Source organism: Cyanistes caeruleus, chromosome 9, assembly GCF_971803275.1.
Source record: "Cyanistes caeruleus chromosome 9, bCyaCae1.hap1.1, whole genome shotgun sequence".
NCBI lineage: Eukaryota > Metazoa > Chordata > Aves > Passeriformes > Paridae > Cyanistes > Cyanistes caeruleus.
In genome coordinates this window covers 10,891,282-10,905,473 of record NC_141709.1, presented here as the reverse complement: position 1 = coordinate 10,905,473, position 14,192 = coordinate 10,891,282, and the positions used below count along the sequence as shown (strand labels likewise).

At 39.0% G+C, this 14,192-nt stretch overlaps 2 protein-coding genes across 4 annotated transcripts in view; one reads left to right on the top strand and one right to left on the bottom strand.

The window, feature by feature from the left end:
* The window catches only part of CDC73 (cell division cycle 73), a 109,775-nt gene that overhangs the window by 43,202 nt on the left and 52,381 nt on the right, over window positions 1–14,192 (bottom strand). The gene's annotated exons all lie outside the window — the stretch shown is intronic.
* Window positions 4,479–12,984, top strand: B3GALT2 (beta-1,3-galactosyltransferase 2). Of its 2 annotated transcripts, none has more exons than XM_023931864.2 (2): window positions 4,479–5,370; window positions 10,157–12,984. In XM_023931864.2, exon 2 carries the CDS (start codon window positions 10,286–10,288, stop codon window positions 11,552–11,554), a length of 1,269 nt encoding a protein of 422 aa, XP_023787632.1. In that variant the 5' UTR covers window positions 4,479–5,370; window positions 10,157–10,285; the 3' UTR covers window positions 11,555–12,984. The 2 variants fall into 2 exon arrangements, with proteins under 2 accessions (XP_023787632.1, XP_023787633.1); XM_023931865.2 differs by lacking the exon at window positions 4,479–5,370 and adding an exon at window positions 8,555–8,667.

Genomic DNA, 14,192 nt, shown 5'->3' with positions numbered 1-14,192 from the left:
CTTTGCTGAACCTGATGAGCCAAGACTCTAAGTTAAGGCAGAGAAGTGTGGGATGACTCAAGATCCTGAGGATAGCCTAAGGAAAAAGCGGCAGAATATGAAGGAATCAGGCAGAGAAAAGGCCTGGATAGGTGGCAGCAGCTGGAACAAGACATTTTCCTTCCTCAGCATAAAAGCTGTTTCCTATTATCTCCAACAGGATTCCATCTTCCTTCATTCCATCTTCCATGCTTTGAAGTTGGATATTTATTACCAGTTCTTCCACGAGAGTCTCACTTTCTTTAAGAACTGTAGTTTTTATTTCTAATTCTCATGCTGGGATTGTGAGGGTGGGTGTTAGGGGTACCTTGATCATATAGTGCAGACCAGTAAATGAAACAAGCCATGAGGTAAGGGGAAAAACATCAGCCCATTTCCCACCGTAAACTGCCTGTGAATTTTTGGTACTTCAGCTGCTTGGCCTCCTCTCCCCTGCTGTGCTGAATCAAAGCTTCATAAAGTCCCTGCTCTTCTCAGAATGTAAAAGCAACACTTTTGACAGGCAGAAAATATTACTGCTGGCACTGTCTTGTCAGTTCATCAGGGGAGAACCACACAACCAAAAATCCTGCACAATACAAATGAAATTATGTTGTCCATCTGCTGGAAGAATAAAATCTGCACTTAGCACTTGAGATCAGCAATAATTGCATGCAACGCCTGGGGAAGATATGAAAAACCAGAATACAGAAGAAAGATATGATAAAGCAAACAACACAGTATTGAAGAAAGAAACACATCTTGAAAGTAGTCCAATATACATTTGCATGACACACAAAATCCAAGCAGACCAAAACTTTGTATTTTGGCTTTTTGAGTGAATTTTGAGGCACTCCAAACCAGTGTTCCTCTAAGAAAGCTGTGGTAAGAGAACAGACTGAATTCTAGCTGGACACCTAGAACATCAGCTTACTTAATAAAAAAATACAAGCTTTAAAATTATAGAACATCTCCTTGAGATGCTTCCCAAGAAACACCTTTCTGACTTGAAAACATCACTTGGACTTTTCCCCTTTCTCACAACTTTGTGAAGTTGGGGATGTGCTTATATTCCTTACAGAATAAAATATAATTATCAACTATATAAAACTTGATGCATGTTTCATATTACTTGGGAACTTATTCTAGTTCTCTAAATTGACCTATATTGCTGCATTCAAGTTCTAAAGTTATGACACTCAGTAATTAATGAAATCACCACGTTTATGGCTTGGGTATTATTAGAACAGAGTGCAAAATCTTGACCATTTATAAAAAAATGCATGAAGTGTAAAAGCTGGATTTCACTACCAGATAAGCAATGGTGAAAATCTACTAAGCAAAATAAGGCAGCCAATACTGACACTTGTGGTCATTCCTAGATTGTTATTTTTCATTCACTCACAAACATGTCTGGGATAGCTAAGAAACATGTTGGGATATCAGAGTTGCCAAGCAAATTCCAAGTATTTGCCAAGCCTATCTCCACTCTAGATGAACTTACCGGAGAAGTATTATTTTTGAAGAAAAGAGCAGAATGGCCACTGGCCATATACATAATAATTCTCAACATGGAAAATTAAAACTAAGCAGTTATGAAGCTCTGTATTACCACATTTCCAGAAGGTAAAAATAAAGCTTAAAACCAAGAATAGCCAACCTTGAAAATGTTGCCATTAATCATTCTGAGCTGTCACTTGAAAGGTTTTCAACACATTACAATTGATGTAATACTCCATTTTACTATGATAAAATTAACTTTGCAAAGTATTCATGGAGTATCCAGAAAGCATGGATTTCCATAAGAGAAACAGTGATAGGTTACCTATGGCCTAAGTATTTAAACTCTCAAGGGGCTTGTGCCAGCAGGCAAAGTTTCCAAGCAGTACACATGCCTGACTACTGCAATTACTCCAAATTAGCTTGAGGAATTTCTGCCAATGTTGTCAAGACAGAACTTTACTGAATGGCTTAACCTAAGAGTTTATTATAAAACCAGTCAGACAAAACTCTGCTGACACCCTCTAAAAACAACACATTAAGAGTTTTTCAAATTTTTTAAAGAAAGTATTCCTAACCACCACAAATTTGTTTTGCATTGGTACATTTTGCTCAGTTCCAACTGGTCATGTGCACAGGGTATTGTGAGCAGCCTTCTCCTCTCCCTCCTGATCTGTCTGCAGGACATGCTGAGCAATCTGGTTCCTGGTTACAGTAACTCCGTCTATTCGTCACACAGGCCCTACATCTTTACTTACTCCTTGGACCCTTAATAGGTGGCAGCCTTTCAAACACTAACATTGCAGCTTCTAATTTTGGATGTAACCATAGTAACATTACAGAACACACTACTCTCTGCATTGAGAACAAGCAGTCAACTGACCCTTCGCACTGAGACTGGGCTGAAAAAATGCTCATTCCAACCTCCAACTCAGCAAGATTACCAAAACCTGCAGCTCCTATTTCCAGTCCAAAGCCCTCCTGAAACACCCACAAATGCACAGTATCACAGGAAAGTAGCAAAGAACAAAGTGCTATAAAAGAAAAGGAAATTCTTCCCAAAACTTTGACTCTAAAGCCAAATCAGTCAGTCCCAGATGGAAAGCAGTACAAAAATAAATGGTTTTTTTTACTTTTTCGATAAGATGAGAAAAGAACTGCTCATAATTTGGGAGAAAAAAAAAAAAAAAATGAACAAAAGAAATTGGTCATTAATATTTAAGAATTCAATACTCAATTTGTTCACAATGATGACAATTTTTACACATACCAACAGACAACAGCTCTGCCTGAATTTCACAGGCTACACACAAGGGATATGGCCATTTAATTAAAAGCCAAAGCTGATGTCTGTTCCCTTCTAAATTTTCTTTAAAAAGGATTCTCTTTAGAAAAACAGCCCTTGGGATTTTTGTACCTTTAATATTTACTAATGAGAATTTATAGAAAAATAAAAACAGCTCTTCCAGTATAACACATAAGCATCCTACCTACAGCTCCCAAGCTTTAGGAACCATGTACAGTGAAAAAGTAGCAAATAAATTAAATTGAAACAGCATTGATTTTAATAACCATTCTGTTGAGATTTGAACTTGTTCACAAAATACAAGGTTATATGTCTTGTCTGAAAATATGTAACTCAGAGGCAGATTTACATGTTTGTGTTTGCCAAAAACATTACTTCCTTCTGCCTAAGTCCCCATGGATGCATTGACCACATGAATAACACACCTGGTTCCCTACTCATAGCCTAGAGTGAAGCAAACTGGGAGGACTCCTGGCCACACTCTTGCATGCTTCTATGCTTCAGCAACAGACTACACAAAATTCTGGATATTATACAGGGCAGGCATAAAAAAGCTTTGTGTGTTTAGGTGGGAAATTTAGTCATCTGGGCACATATGGGACTCAATGCACCGATTCTCAATTATTCATAAAGGTGCCAGATCAATAAGTGATGCTGGACACAGGCCCTCTTCTCATGCTCCACCCCCACACTGACCACTCCCCTCCATTTTTTAAACAGTGATTTTTTTAGACTGGAGGACATACAAAGTCTTTACTGATATGTGCTTTATAACTACCATTTAGGAAATATGCTCATGGTCCTAAAATATCCTCAGATAGGATCAAAGGATTTGTGGAAATTGTTATTAGGTTAGGAAATACACACATTACAAACAAGACCAAATTAATAGAGAGAGTTAATATACGTAGATGATTTAGTTAGGAGGATCTAAATCTGATTACGTTTCTAGTAAATTATCATATTATGCATCTAGAATAATAAAACACACTGCTGACTGGGGAAGCCTTATTTCCCAGTAAGGGACATGCCTACACCCCACCCTACAAATCAGACACACCAGATAAATCAGTTTCTTTACTCTTTTGCTAAAAAAAAGTCTGAAGAGCCAGTCATTACCTTTTCAAAACAGAGTGGGAAAACAGTGACTAATAAATACCTGGGAAAGTATGCTACTAGCTCTCTATTTTCTCAGGTATTATGGTATTTTATTTACAGTAAATATAATAAGATGCTTCAGTACAGAAGGGTCAGTCATTGAAAGGAGAGAAATGAAAGGAACACAGGTTTCCTTAGGACCAAAAAGACAAGTTTTATGACATAGGTATATCTATGACAGACAAAAGACATTCAATAACTGAAATGAAATGCCCCTTACTTTGCAATGCCAGACCATAGCAGTACTATAGCAGAAAGCTATTAACAGCACAGAGGCAGCTTAACAGCATGTTCTTATACATCACAGCTCAAATGAATAACCTCAGATAACAAAAAGCAGCTTTTAAAGACTAAGCATGTGTAAAGGAAACATGAGCAAAGAAAGACATTTCTATCTTTTCTTTGGCATGAAGGCACAGACCATTTATACTCCAAGAGAGTCAAATGGGTTAAATTGAGCTTCAGCATTTAAATGCTAATAATTTCCTTGCACTGCAGAACAGCTTTTGGAATATGGGAATAGAACATCTAGCATTAGAAATCTCCAAGAGAATTGTAAGTTACAATGTCAAGGAAAAGTAAAAACAATCTGTAAAAACCCTCAATTTTTCACTTAATGATCATACAATTTTTATACTAATTTCACCTACCACTGTGCATGAACTGAGTATGTATCATTTATCAAATAAGAGCATGAGCCTGTAAAGCTTCCTGTCTGCCTTCGGATTTAGTCAAAATGAATGCAAACAATCACGTGGGATTCAGCCAAGCAGTGACGTTAAATTCTGCTCTGTCAGAAGACAGCATCTGTCAAAGCCCACATTTAAACTGCTGCCTGCCTGTGCAGCAGCTGAAGAACTACAGAATGGATTTTATACACCACAATTCTGGGTTAAAATAACGCCAAACCATTTCTATTACTGCCTAGCAACAATGAAGGAAGGAACAGAGAGAGATCCTATTACCGAAGACAACTGAGGCACTACGCACTAGCACTCCCTGCTAACATTTCCACCATAAATATGGATCCTGAGGAGAGGAGAACACAGCCCTGTATTGTCCAAGCTGACAGACACCAGATGTGAGAGCCCCAATGCAGCAGCTGTGAGCGCCAGTCAACCCCGTGCTCCGCAGCAACAACTCCTGTCCTTTTGTCTGCAGCATGAACAAAAAGCCCCAAGACAAGGACACCACTTTGAAGCAAGGAAGGTAACACGGCATCGGGCAGGCAGATGGGCAGAGTGGATCCCGAGCAGAGCGGACGCAGGAAGCAGGGATGATGGGGGATGTGTGCACGGTCGAGAGCATCTTTTTTGCTGAAGTGATGGCGTGCCCAAACTATTTTTTGAGGGTATAATCCTGCACCATAAATGGCCTGACCAAGGAAGGTATGTCAAACCCATGTGTGTGATATTCATACGCTTGTCTGTTACCTTTTCAGCCATTACAGATAATGATCGTTCCTAATTTGCAGAGCCCGGAGATAACACTGTCTCTGAGCAGGGAGAAAGAATTCTAGTAGGTTTTTCTCTCCCCCAGCACAATGTCACTCCCTTACACAGACTAAATGCACGGCTCACAGTCTGCCAAGGCTGGTATGGCTGGAGAGGAAGGATTAAAGGGATAATGGAGTTCTTGTAATGATTGCTTTTAACTGAAAAATTAAAAACTCAAGCCCCTCCAGTACAGAAAAAAACAGAAATCCTCTCAAACTAGGTCAGAATTAATCCTTATCTGAAGTAATCTTAAGGCATGATAAAATGGCCATAATGTGACATACCAAGAGCATTGAACCATCAAAACAGACCACACAGTCAAAAGACATTATCTTAAAAGGCCCCTCAGCCCTTTTTACACTTGCTTTTCTGCCCCCCAAATGCAAGCAAAATGTCACCAGGGCACTACCAGCCAAGCATAAATTGGGAGCATGCAAAAGACTGGGCATGATTTAAACCATCAGCAGTGCAATCAGGCACAACGATTTACAAGTAACATCAGGCTCCCTGACATCCCAAAAGGAAACCTTCAAACACTACACACTCAATATGGTAAGCACGTAACTTATCTCCTGCCATCACTGCAATTTCTGTTTAATATGAAAACACGGACTGTTTAACTTGGATTGTAAAATGACATTCCATCTAATTGCCAATCATTTCTATTTTTTTGTTGACATTTAAATATTTCGTCACTAGTGACAAAAAAATAGGTGAATATTTGCAATACAAATTTAAGACCTAAATATATAGCAATTTAATACACCACTGAAAGTGCTTGTCTGCAGAATATACCAATAAGCTATAAAAAATCATTAAATGTCAATATAAATGTGTTTTCTTTGCCCAAGACAATGCCAACATGAAATAAAATAACTGCAGCTAGAAAGAGTTTACAAACCAAGGGATGCAGCATACATCAGACACTGGTTTCAAATCAGTTTTAGGACATTTAGAATATAGTCACTTGACAGAACTTTTAAAACAACAACAACAAAAAATGTACCTTCAGGCAACACTCCAGGAGAAGTACATAATAATGTACTGGCTAATAATGTAAGACATTGGTATCAGGCATTCAAACACTTGCACAGCAAACGTTATCCCAAATACTGTTTTGTGCAAAAGATTAATAGAGTCCATAAGGGAAGTCAGCCACATTAAATGAGGCCCAATATGCAACTGCTGTTCATCAAAATACAGACTCAGGCTGCCTTTTGAACTCTTCCCTCTAATTTAAGAGTTTGCCCACACAGCTAATCAAAAAATGAAAATCCAAGACGTGTGAATAGGAAGTCAAATGCTTCAGTTTTCAAAGCCGTAATTATAGTGCAGAACTGCAAGTACCAGGAACCAAAACATCAGCAGAGCACAGACCATAAATAAAAATTCAAGAGGCATTCACAATTTATGTATTTGGCATTTGATAATGCATCAATGAATGCACTGCCAGGTGCCAAAAATGAAGAAGCAGTATCACAAATAATATCTCCAAAATGCAGTTACATGCAACAACACACTCTCAGAGGACAAGGTGAGTGTTCTAGAGATCCTCTGCTGTACTTAGGTTTTCTTATCTACTGTCAATAGTTGATGCTGTTCATAACCTTTCTGCAAAATGGAATTTAAAGTATTTGGAATTTAAAGTATTTGAGCAAAAAAGGTAATGCTCTAGCCCTAATTAAATGAGAGAAAATAATATTTTTATTATACCATTTTATGGTGGGTTTAATATCTATTAACTGTTTTTTACATTATTTTTAAACAATGCACCCTAACATGTAGTATTTTTTTTAAAGGTGCAAATGTTGCTATATTTTCAATGCTTAATAACCACTGTATATTTCACATACATATTTTGTACACAACTGCAAAGAAAATGAGCCCAAGATATTTGGTTTTTTTTCAGTCAATAGCTCTATGAAGCTGAAATATAGATGTGGGTGCTTCCCCTATTCATAAAATGCCTTTTTAAAGGGCAAACAGAGACAGATTTTCTAAGACACTCCTACCTTGAAAAATTAAGGAAATATGTAAAAAAAAAAAAAAAAAAAAATCAAGGAAATATTACTCTCTTAAAATGTCTTCCGATTCTAGTTCTGTCCCTCACTGTAAAACTTATTTTCATATACATTATGTAAGCATGCAGCCTAATAAAAAAAGGCTTCAGCCATTTCAACTGCCTTTGCTGGGACACTTCATCAGTGCATCAGGGAAACACAGCACCTGCAAACCATTTCCTATTTAAACAAATATTTCTATAGCTTAAGATTCTCACTTTTGCCTATTGCCTTATCAAAGTAGGTGCTCATCAAAACACTACCTCAGTTAAAGACTAAAGAAAGATTAGCAGTGCAGTGCACTTTTGCTGAAGTATTTCCATCTAGTGACTGTAGTTTTTAAGGGGAACAATTCGGTGTGACAAAATTAATGTGAGTTCTAGCTGCTACTCCACAATCGTGAAATTCTGGCTTTGATTTTCTTCCTAAACTGTGGACACGTGCAATGGAACAATAATTAATCAAACGTTCCCACTGCTGCCCTCCAATCTGCTATGAAACAATTAACTTCCCTGAGATCTAGGCTATCCTTTGAAGTGACATTTATGTTTGCTTATACAGAGATATTCCCTGACTTAGTCATTTAGTCACCGAGTTAGTAATTTACAACTCACTGCACACTGCAGACAAACTAAAAGTTACAAGTTTTGAGGGGAAGTTTCTGTTTTTCCAGCAGAGAAAAGCAGGTGCAAATGGTCACATAAACACGAGTCTCGAACATTTAGGGATTATCGTCTTTTACAGGAGGACAACACTCGAGTTAAAGCAGCACAAGCGTGGAGTCTCAGGTTGATTCCCGAAGTACACAGTTTTAGGCACAAGCATTTCTGAGTTTTACAGAGGCAACTGAGTCTCCGGGAAGTGGCATGAGCCCCGAATAGTTTAATAAGAAAATCAAAGATACTTTCAGCAAGCGTTAAAACCAAACGCATGAAAACAGCTGAAGGGCACTGAGCCGTTCGGGTGTTCCCGGAACGGGCTCGGGTGTTCCCGAAGAATAGAGGTGCACGCGCCCTTCTCGCGACACAAGCACCGCGCAGTGTCGCCCCCTGGCGGGCTCGCTGAGGCGGCGGGCCGGTCGTGAGGCACCTCCCGCTCGCTCCGGAGGGTGTTTGTAAAGATACCGGCAGTAAGTAAAACAAAAATCAGTTATACCCCTCTCCCCACCCTTCCGAAATACAAATATTTCTTTCGCGAACAGGGCAGACTGAGTGTTGCATGACACACAGACAACTTAATACCCTATTTTTCGATTGATATCTCATCTAAAATTACTCCCTTACAATGTTAAACCCTGTAATTTCCCATGTAAAGTGTTTAAATGCACAAATTAAACAAAATATTGGTTTTACAAGATAGCAAAGCAATTAATAAATTACATATTTCTATTAGAAACAGCATTTTCTACGGAGTCTTGTTCAACTGTCATCCCTTTACCTATACAAAACCCTATGGCCCAGGAATAAATTAGAGTAAATTGAAAATCACAAACTAATTGCTATTGTACAGTGCAAGTTCATTTACAGCATGATGTGATCAGCTTTTAATATGCAGCATCATGAAGCTGCCATATTGACTCTGCTCCTGAATATGAACAAAAATTTAAGAGAAAATTAAGCACAGACTGCTTTGGCACTTTTTTTCTACAGCTACAGCTGCTGGTCAGAATACTTTAAATTTCCAACTGCTATGTACAGTAGTTACATATACTTTTATAGAGGAAAAAAAAACCAAATCTAGTATCATGATCATCAGATAGTTGTCCAGAAACTTAGCCCTGAGCAATTTTATTTCCAGTTAACATGATCACGACCCAAGATCTCTGTCTACTAAAATTCAAGAGCTTAATTTCAATTCAGCTGCCTCTGAACCTGGCACCACAACCCAGTGCTCCATTCTATGTTTTCCTCCAATGCTGAGTAGAAGGTGAAAGGCACCTGAAAGGTGACCAGGAATGTTATCCTGCACTAGCATCTGAGGGCTATTCAAGTGAGGTTACTGGACTCTGAAAATTAATTTTGACAGGTGCATCTTCTCATTGACTTTCCTTGCACAGTGGGGGTCAGTAGAGACATTCCAGGCAGTGTCCTGTGACTAACACAGCTCTGCCATTGCCAACCCTGCAATGTCTGTCCCACCACCAGGCATGGCCGTTTGCAAAAATGGCTTTAAAACTCTGAGCCATCCTAGCCTCTGCATGTCAAATCAATTTTTATTAATTCCAATAAACCTTCCATCTGCCAGCAAGGCTTTTTCATTCAGTCCTTCTCAAACACTCTACAAGGATTTCACAGCCATGGATATGAAGCTATTTACATCTACTTCACACTTTTTCCTGCTAACATGATCCATTTTTTTTCCTCTTTATCTTTCATATCCAGGATGATTGTCAAAACTTTTACCAGGCAAAAAAGCATTTTTAAAAGTTATCAAATCAAATTAAATCATAAAACAAGGTTAGCTTTTAGCATAAGTCAAATCTTGTTTCCATTGACTTGGGCTGTTCTTTGAAAAAGTAAATTTAACTCAATTTTATATCTAGTTTCTATTTAAAACTGTTTATATTACAAGTATGTAAAATGAAAGATTTCTGATTTTTTTTTTTTTATTCTTTGCAGAGTGAGCCATTTGCAGACAATTACTCAACTCAAAGGAAAATGAATACCAAAGAATAGCTGTGGATTCTAAACCAATTGGAAAAGCCTTTTCCTTGAGCATTGTCTCATATCTCACTGGATCCTTACAACATGCTTCAATGGAGAAGACGACACTGCTGCTTGGCAAAGATGACCTGGAATACCAAAAGGTCTCTCTTTCGCACCCATCTCATTGGCCTGGTCTCTCTGGTGTTTCTTTTTGCCATGTTTCTGTTCTTTAACCATCACAACTGGCTGCCAGGCAAGGCTGGATTTAGAGAAAACCCCATGTCTTACACCATACGAGGATTTAGATCTACAAAAAGTGAGACCAACCACAGCTCTCTAAGGAACATGTGGAGAGATGCTGTGCCTCAGACATTCAGGCCTCAGACAGTCACCAACCCTAACAACACAGATCTGTCACCACAGGGAGTAACAGGTTTGGAAAATACCCTCAGCGCCAATGGAAGTATTTACAATGAGAAAGGAACAGGGTATCCCACTTCCTATCATTTCAAATATGTCATAAATGAGCCTGACAAGTGCCAGGAAAAGACCCCTTTTCTAACACTGCTCATAGCCGCAGAGCCAGGCCAGGTGGAGGCCAGACAAGCAATTCGACAGACCTGGGGCAACGAGAGTCTGACACCTGGCATCCAAATTGTGCGGATTTTTTTGTTGGGCTTAAGCACCAAGGTAAATGGATACCTCCAGCAAACCATCCTTGAGGAAAGCAGACAGTACCACGACATCATTCAACAAGAATACTTGGATACCTACTATAATTTAACTATAAAAACTCTGATGGGAATGAACTGGGTTGCAACCTACTGTCCACATGTTCCATATGTTATGAAAACTGATAGTGATATGTTTGTCAATACTGAATATTTAATACACAAGCTTCTGAAACCAGAACTTCCTCCAAGGCACAAGTATTTTACAGGTTATTTAATGAGAGGTTATGCACCTAATAGGAACAAGGATAGCAAGTGGTATATGCCACCTGATTTGTATCCAAGTGAACGTTATCCTGTATTCTGCTCTGGAACTGGTTATGTTTTTTCTGGAGACTTGGCAGAAAAAATCTTTAAGGTCTCCTTAAGCATCAGACGTTTACATTTAGAGGATGTGTACGTGGGGATCTGTCTCGCCAAGCTGCGGATTGACCCCATGCCCCCACCAAACGAGTTTGTCTTCAATCACTGGCGAGTTTCTTATTCCAGCTGTAAATACAGCCACCTAATTACCTCCCATCAGTTCCAACCTAGTGAACTGATCAAATACTGGAACCACTTACAGCAGAACAAGCACAACGCCTGCACAAATGCGGCCAAAGACAAGGCCGGCAGGTACCGCCACCGCAGACTGCACTGAGGGCCAGCGCTGCTGCCCAGCCCCGCGTGGCATGTGTAAATAAACAGTGCTGAATGCATGGACAGTGACCATGGAGATGCCCCAGGCAAAGCCCAAACTGAGCCCAGCACACAGTGCAGGCAGGAAATTATTTTTTTAAGTTAAAAAAAAAAAGTACAGCTCTTGAATATGACAAAATTATAACCAAAAGCTTTTTCCAGTGAACTCAAGTTTAAAAAAAAGAATAAAAGAAAAAAGAAAAAAAGAGATGGTATATAAGGATTTATGTGTTAACATGCAATAATAAGCATGCACACTTTGGCGGTACAATTGCTGATTCATGTGCCAGTAAAATATAATTGAGCATATTTTCCACACTAAAATTTTATTTTAAGGAGTTCATTCATAGCTCTAGTTCTCTTCCATGTAATGATTTCTTATTATCCAGAACTGCTATAAAATTAAAAATTAAGGAAATGCACAAAGGGCAGATGAGTTTTACCTTCAAATTCCACATGACAATTACTATTCACTGCATTAATGTACAACACATTTAGCAATGTCACAATTTAGTAAGACACTATCAATAAATCCTAAAGCACTAAAAATGTACTCCCTTGAAGTAGGTCCAGTTTTGACAAGTTTGCTTATTTGGTTTTGAAGGAGAGATAAACGTAATCAAACTTGCAAAGACTTGCTTTGTACATTGCCTTCAGAAATGCAAGTGATGTTCTGGATGCAACTTTCAGTCCACAAAGAGCTAACTCAAAGTTACTTCATTCTCTAGAAGTTAGGGCAAGCTCCTAAGATCTGGTGCCAAGTAATATTCATTCCACTTGGAACCTTTATGCAAATTCACAGGATCTGCTATTAATTTCCCTACGTAACTTCAAGGTAACTCCAAGGCTGATGACAAATGTAAAACATAAGTTCCAGTCTTGCACCATTCTCGACAAAATTTCATTTTGTGCAAAGCGGGAGAAAACTAATCAAATGTATTGTTTTGCTCTTTTCTGTCTGACAAAAAGCAAGGGTCAGCCAAGTGAAAACACATCTGCTGGAGAAAATGAAGCCCACACACAAGTTTATAGGTGGGGAAGACTAAGTCACAAAAAGATTGAGTTCCAGCCATCAATATGGGCAGGAACAAAATCTAAGCAATTTAGTCACAATATGTACCACTGAAAAGAAATTGTGCGAAGTGGGCTAAATCTATTTACAGGTTTGCAATTTTTTAAAGCTTTTTTTCCCCCAACTGTTACAGCAGAGTTATATCAGATTCAGGTTATTACTGTTTGTCACAGTGCCAGGGTAAGCAATACCCACCTCTGATCATTAGCAAATGATCAAACTGCAATTAGTTTTCTGTTTGACTGGGACTAATTAATTGGATAAAATACAAATATTTGATGTACTTTTATTATTTAATAAAATTGATTATATTTATGGTCTTAAGATTTCACATTTTCTGGGAAAGCTGCTCATGAAGAAAGAAATTCCTAGCTTTAGCATTACTTGGTTTTTCTAGTGTTCCCATGTCCTTAAAGCCTGATTTTTGTGCACAATACAGAGATCAGAGCAGGGTTCTCTCCTTTGTAATGAGAAGACAAATCATATTACTGGCCATTCTCAGCAGCTCTCAGGCTGTCTGTCTGCAGGAACTCACATCTGACCAGACCACAAGGCACTGGATGCACCTCTGAAGCAATTCCAGCAGGTTCTCTGGAAGGTGCAGAATTTTCTCAACGCCATTTTTTTTTGGTGATCCTTTACTAAAGTTTTTACTCTGCTTTATTTGGGATGTGCTAATTGTACATTTCTGCATTTTCAGCACATCTCAAATCATATAAATATCTGATTTTATCTTGTTGATATCTGAAAGCAGGTATCTGTAAAAACAGTAACTCTCTTCTGCAGAGATTTCTCCAAATTAATTGAAAGTTCACACAGTCAGTTTTCACGATGCCTGTTGGCATTCATGTGAGAGAGCTGCCCTGGACAGATGTTTTGGGAGTGTGCTTTCAGCACCTACTGCAGTTTCCCCCACTCAATGTGCTGCTTGCTCCCAGCTAACACAGGCCACAGCTGACATCCAGCTGAAAAGCACCTGGCTGAAGGTCACTGTAGGCAGGTTCTACACCACAGTGCTAGCTCTAGACCTCCAGAGCAAGTGTGGGAAGCCAACTACCACTGCAGGGGACTGAATTTTGGAAGAGGTCCAATGCCGTAAGTGCAAGCAGTGCTGGCCAAGGATGCAATCCAGCCTCCTGGAGAGGACTTAAGCACTGCTTCCCAGCCCTTGTGGCTTTCCAGCACCACTGTGAGGTACCCAATTTTACCAACTCTAGTTAGTCCAGAATGCTGCTCCTGGCTCCTGGGTATAGTCCAAGAGGTTAATACTAAACATTAAATAGTTTGGCACTGGAATCATCAAGTTTGGCAGCCAAACCAAACTGATCTTAGGGTTTTGGAGCTCCTGCACAATGCTGATCTGTCCAAGCTTGGCAGAACCACAGCCCAATGCCCATGAGTTTAGCATACCAAACTTCCTGCTACTTACAGGGCTAGTGAGGAGCACCAAAATGATAAATAAAAAGCCATTCTTAATGTCATTTTAAGGGTCCAACATGATTTTTAAAATTTGTATTAATGTCTGGGT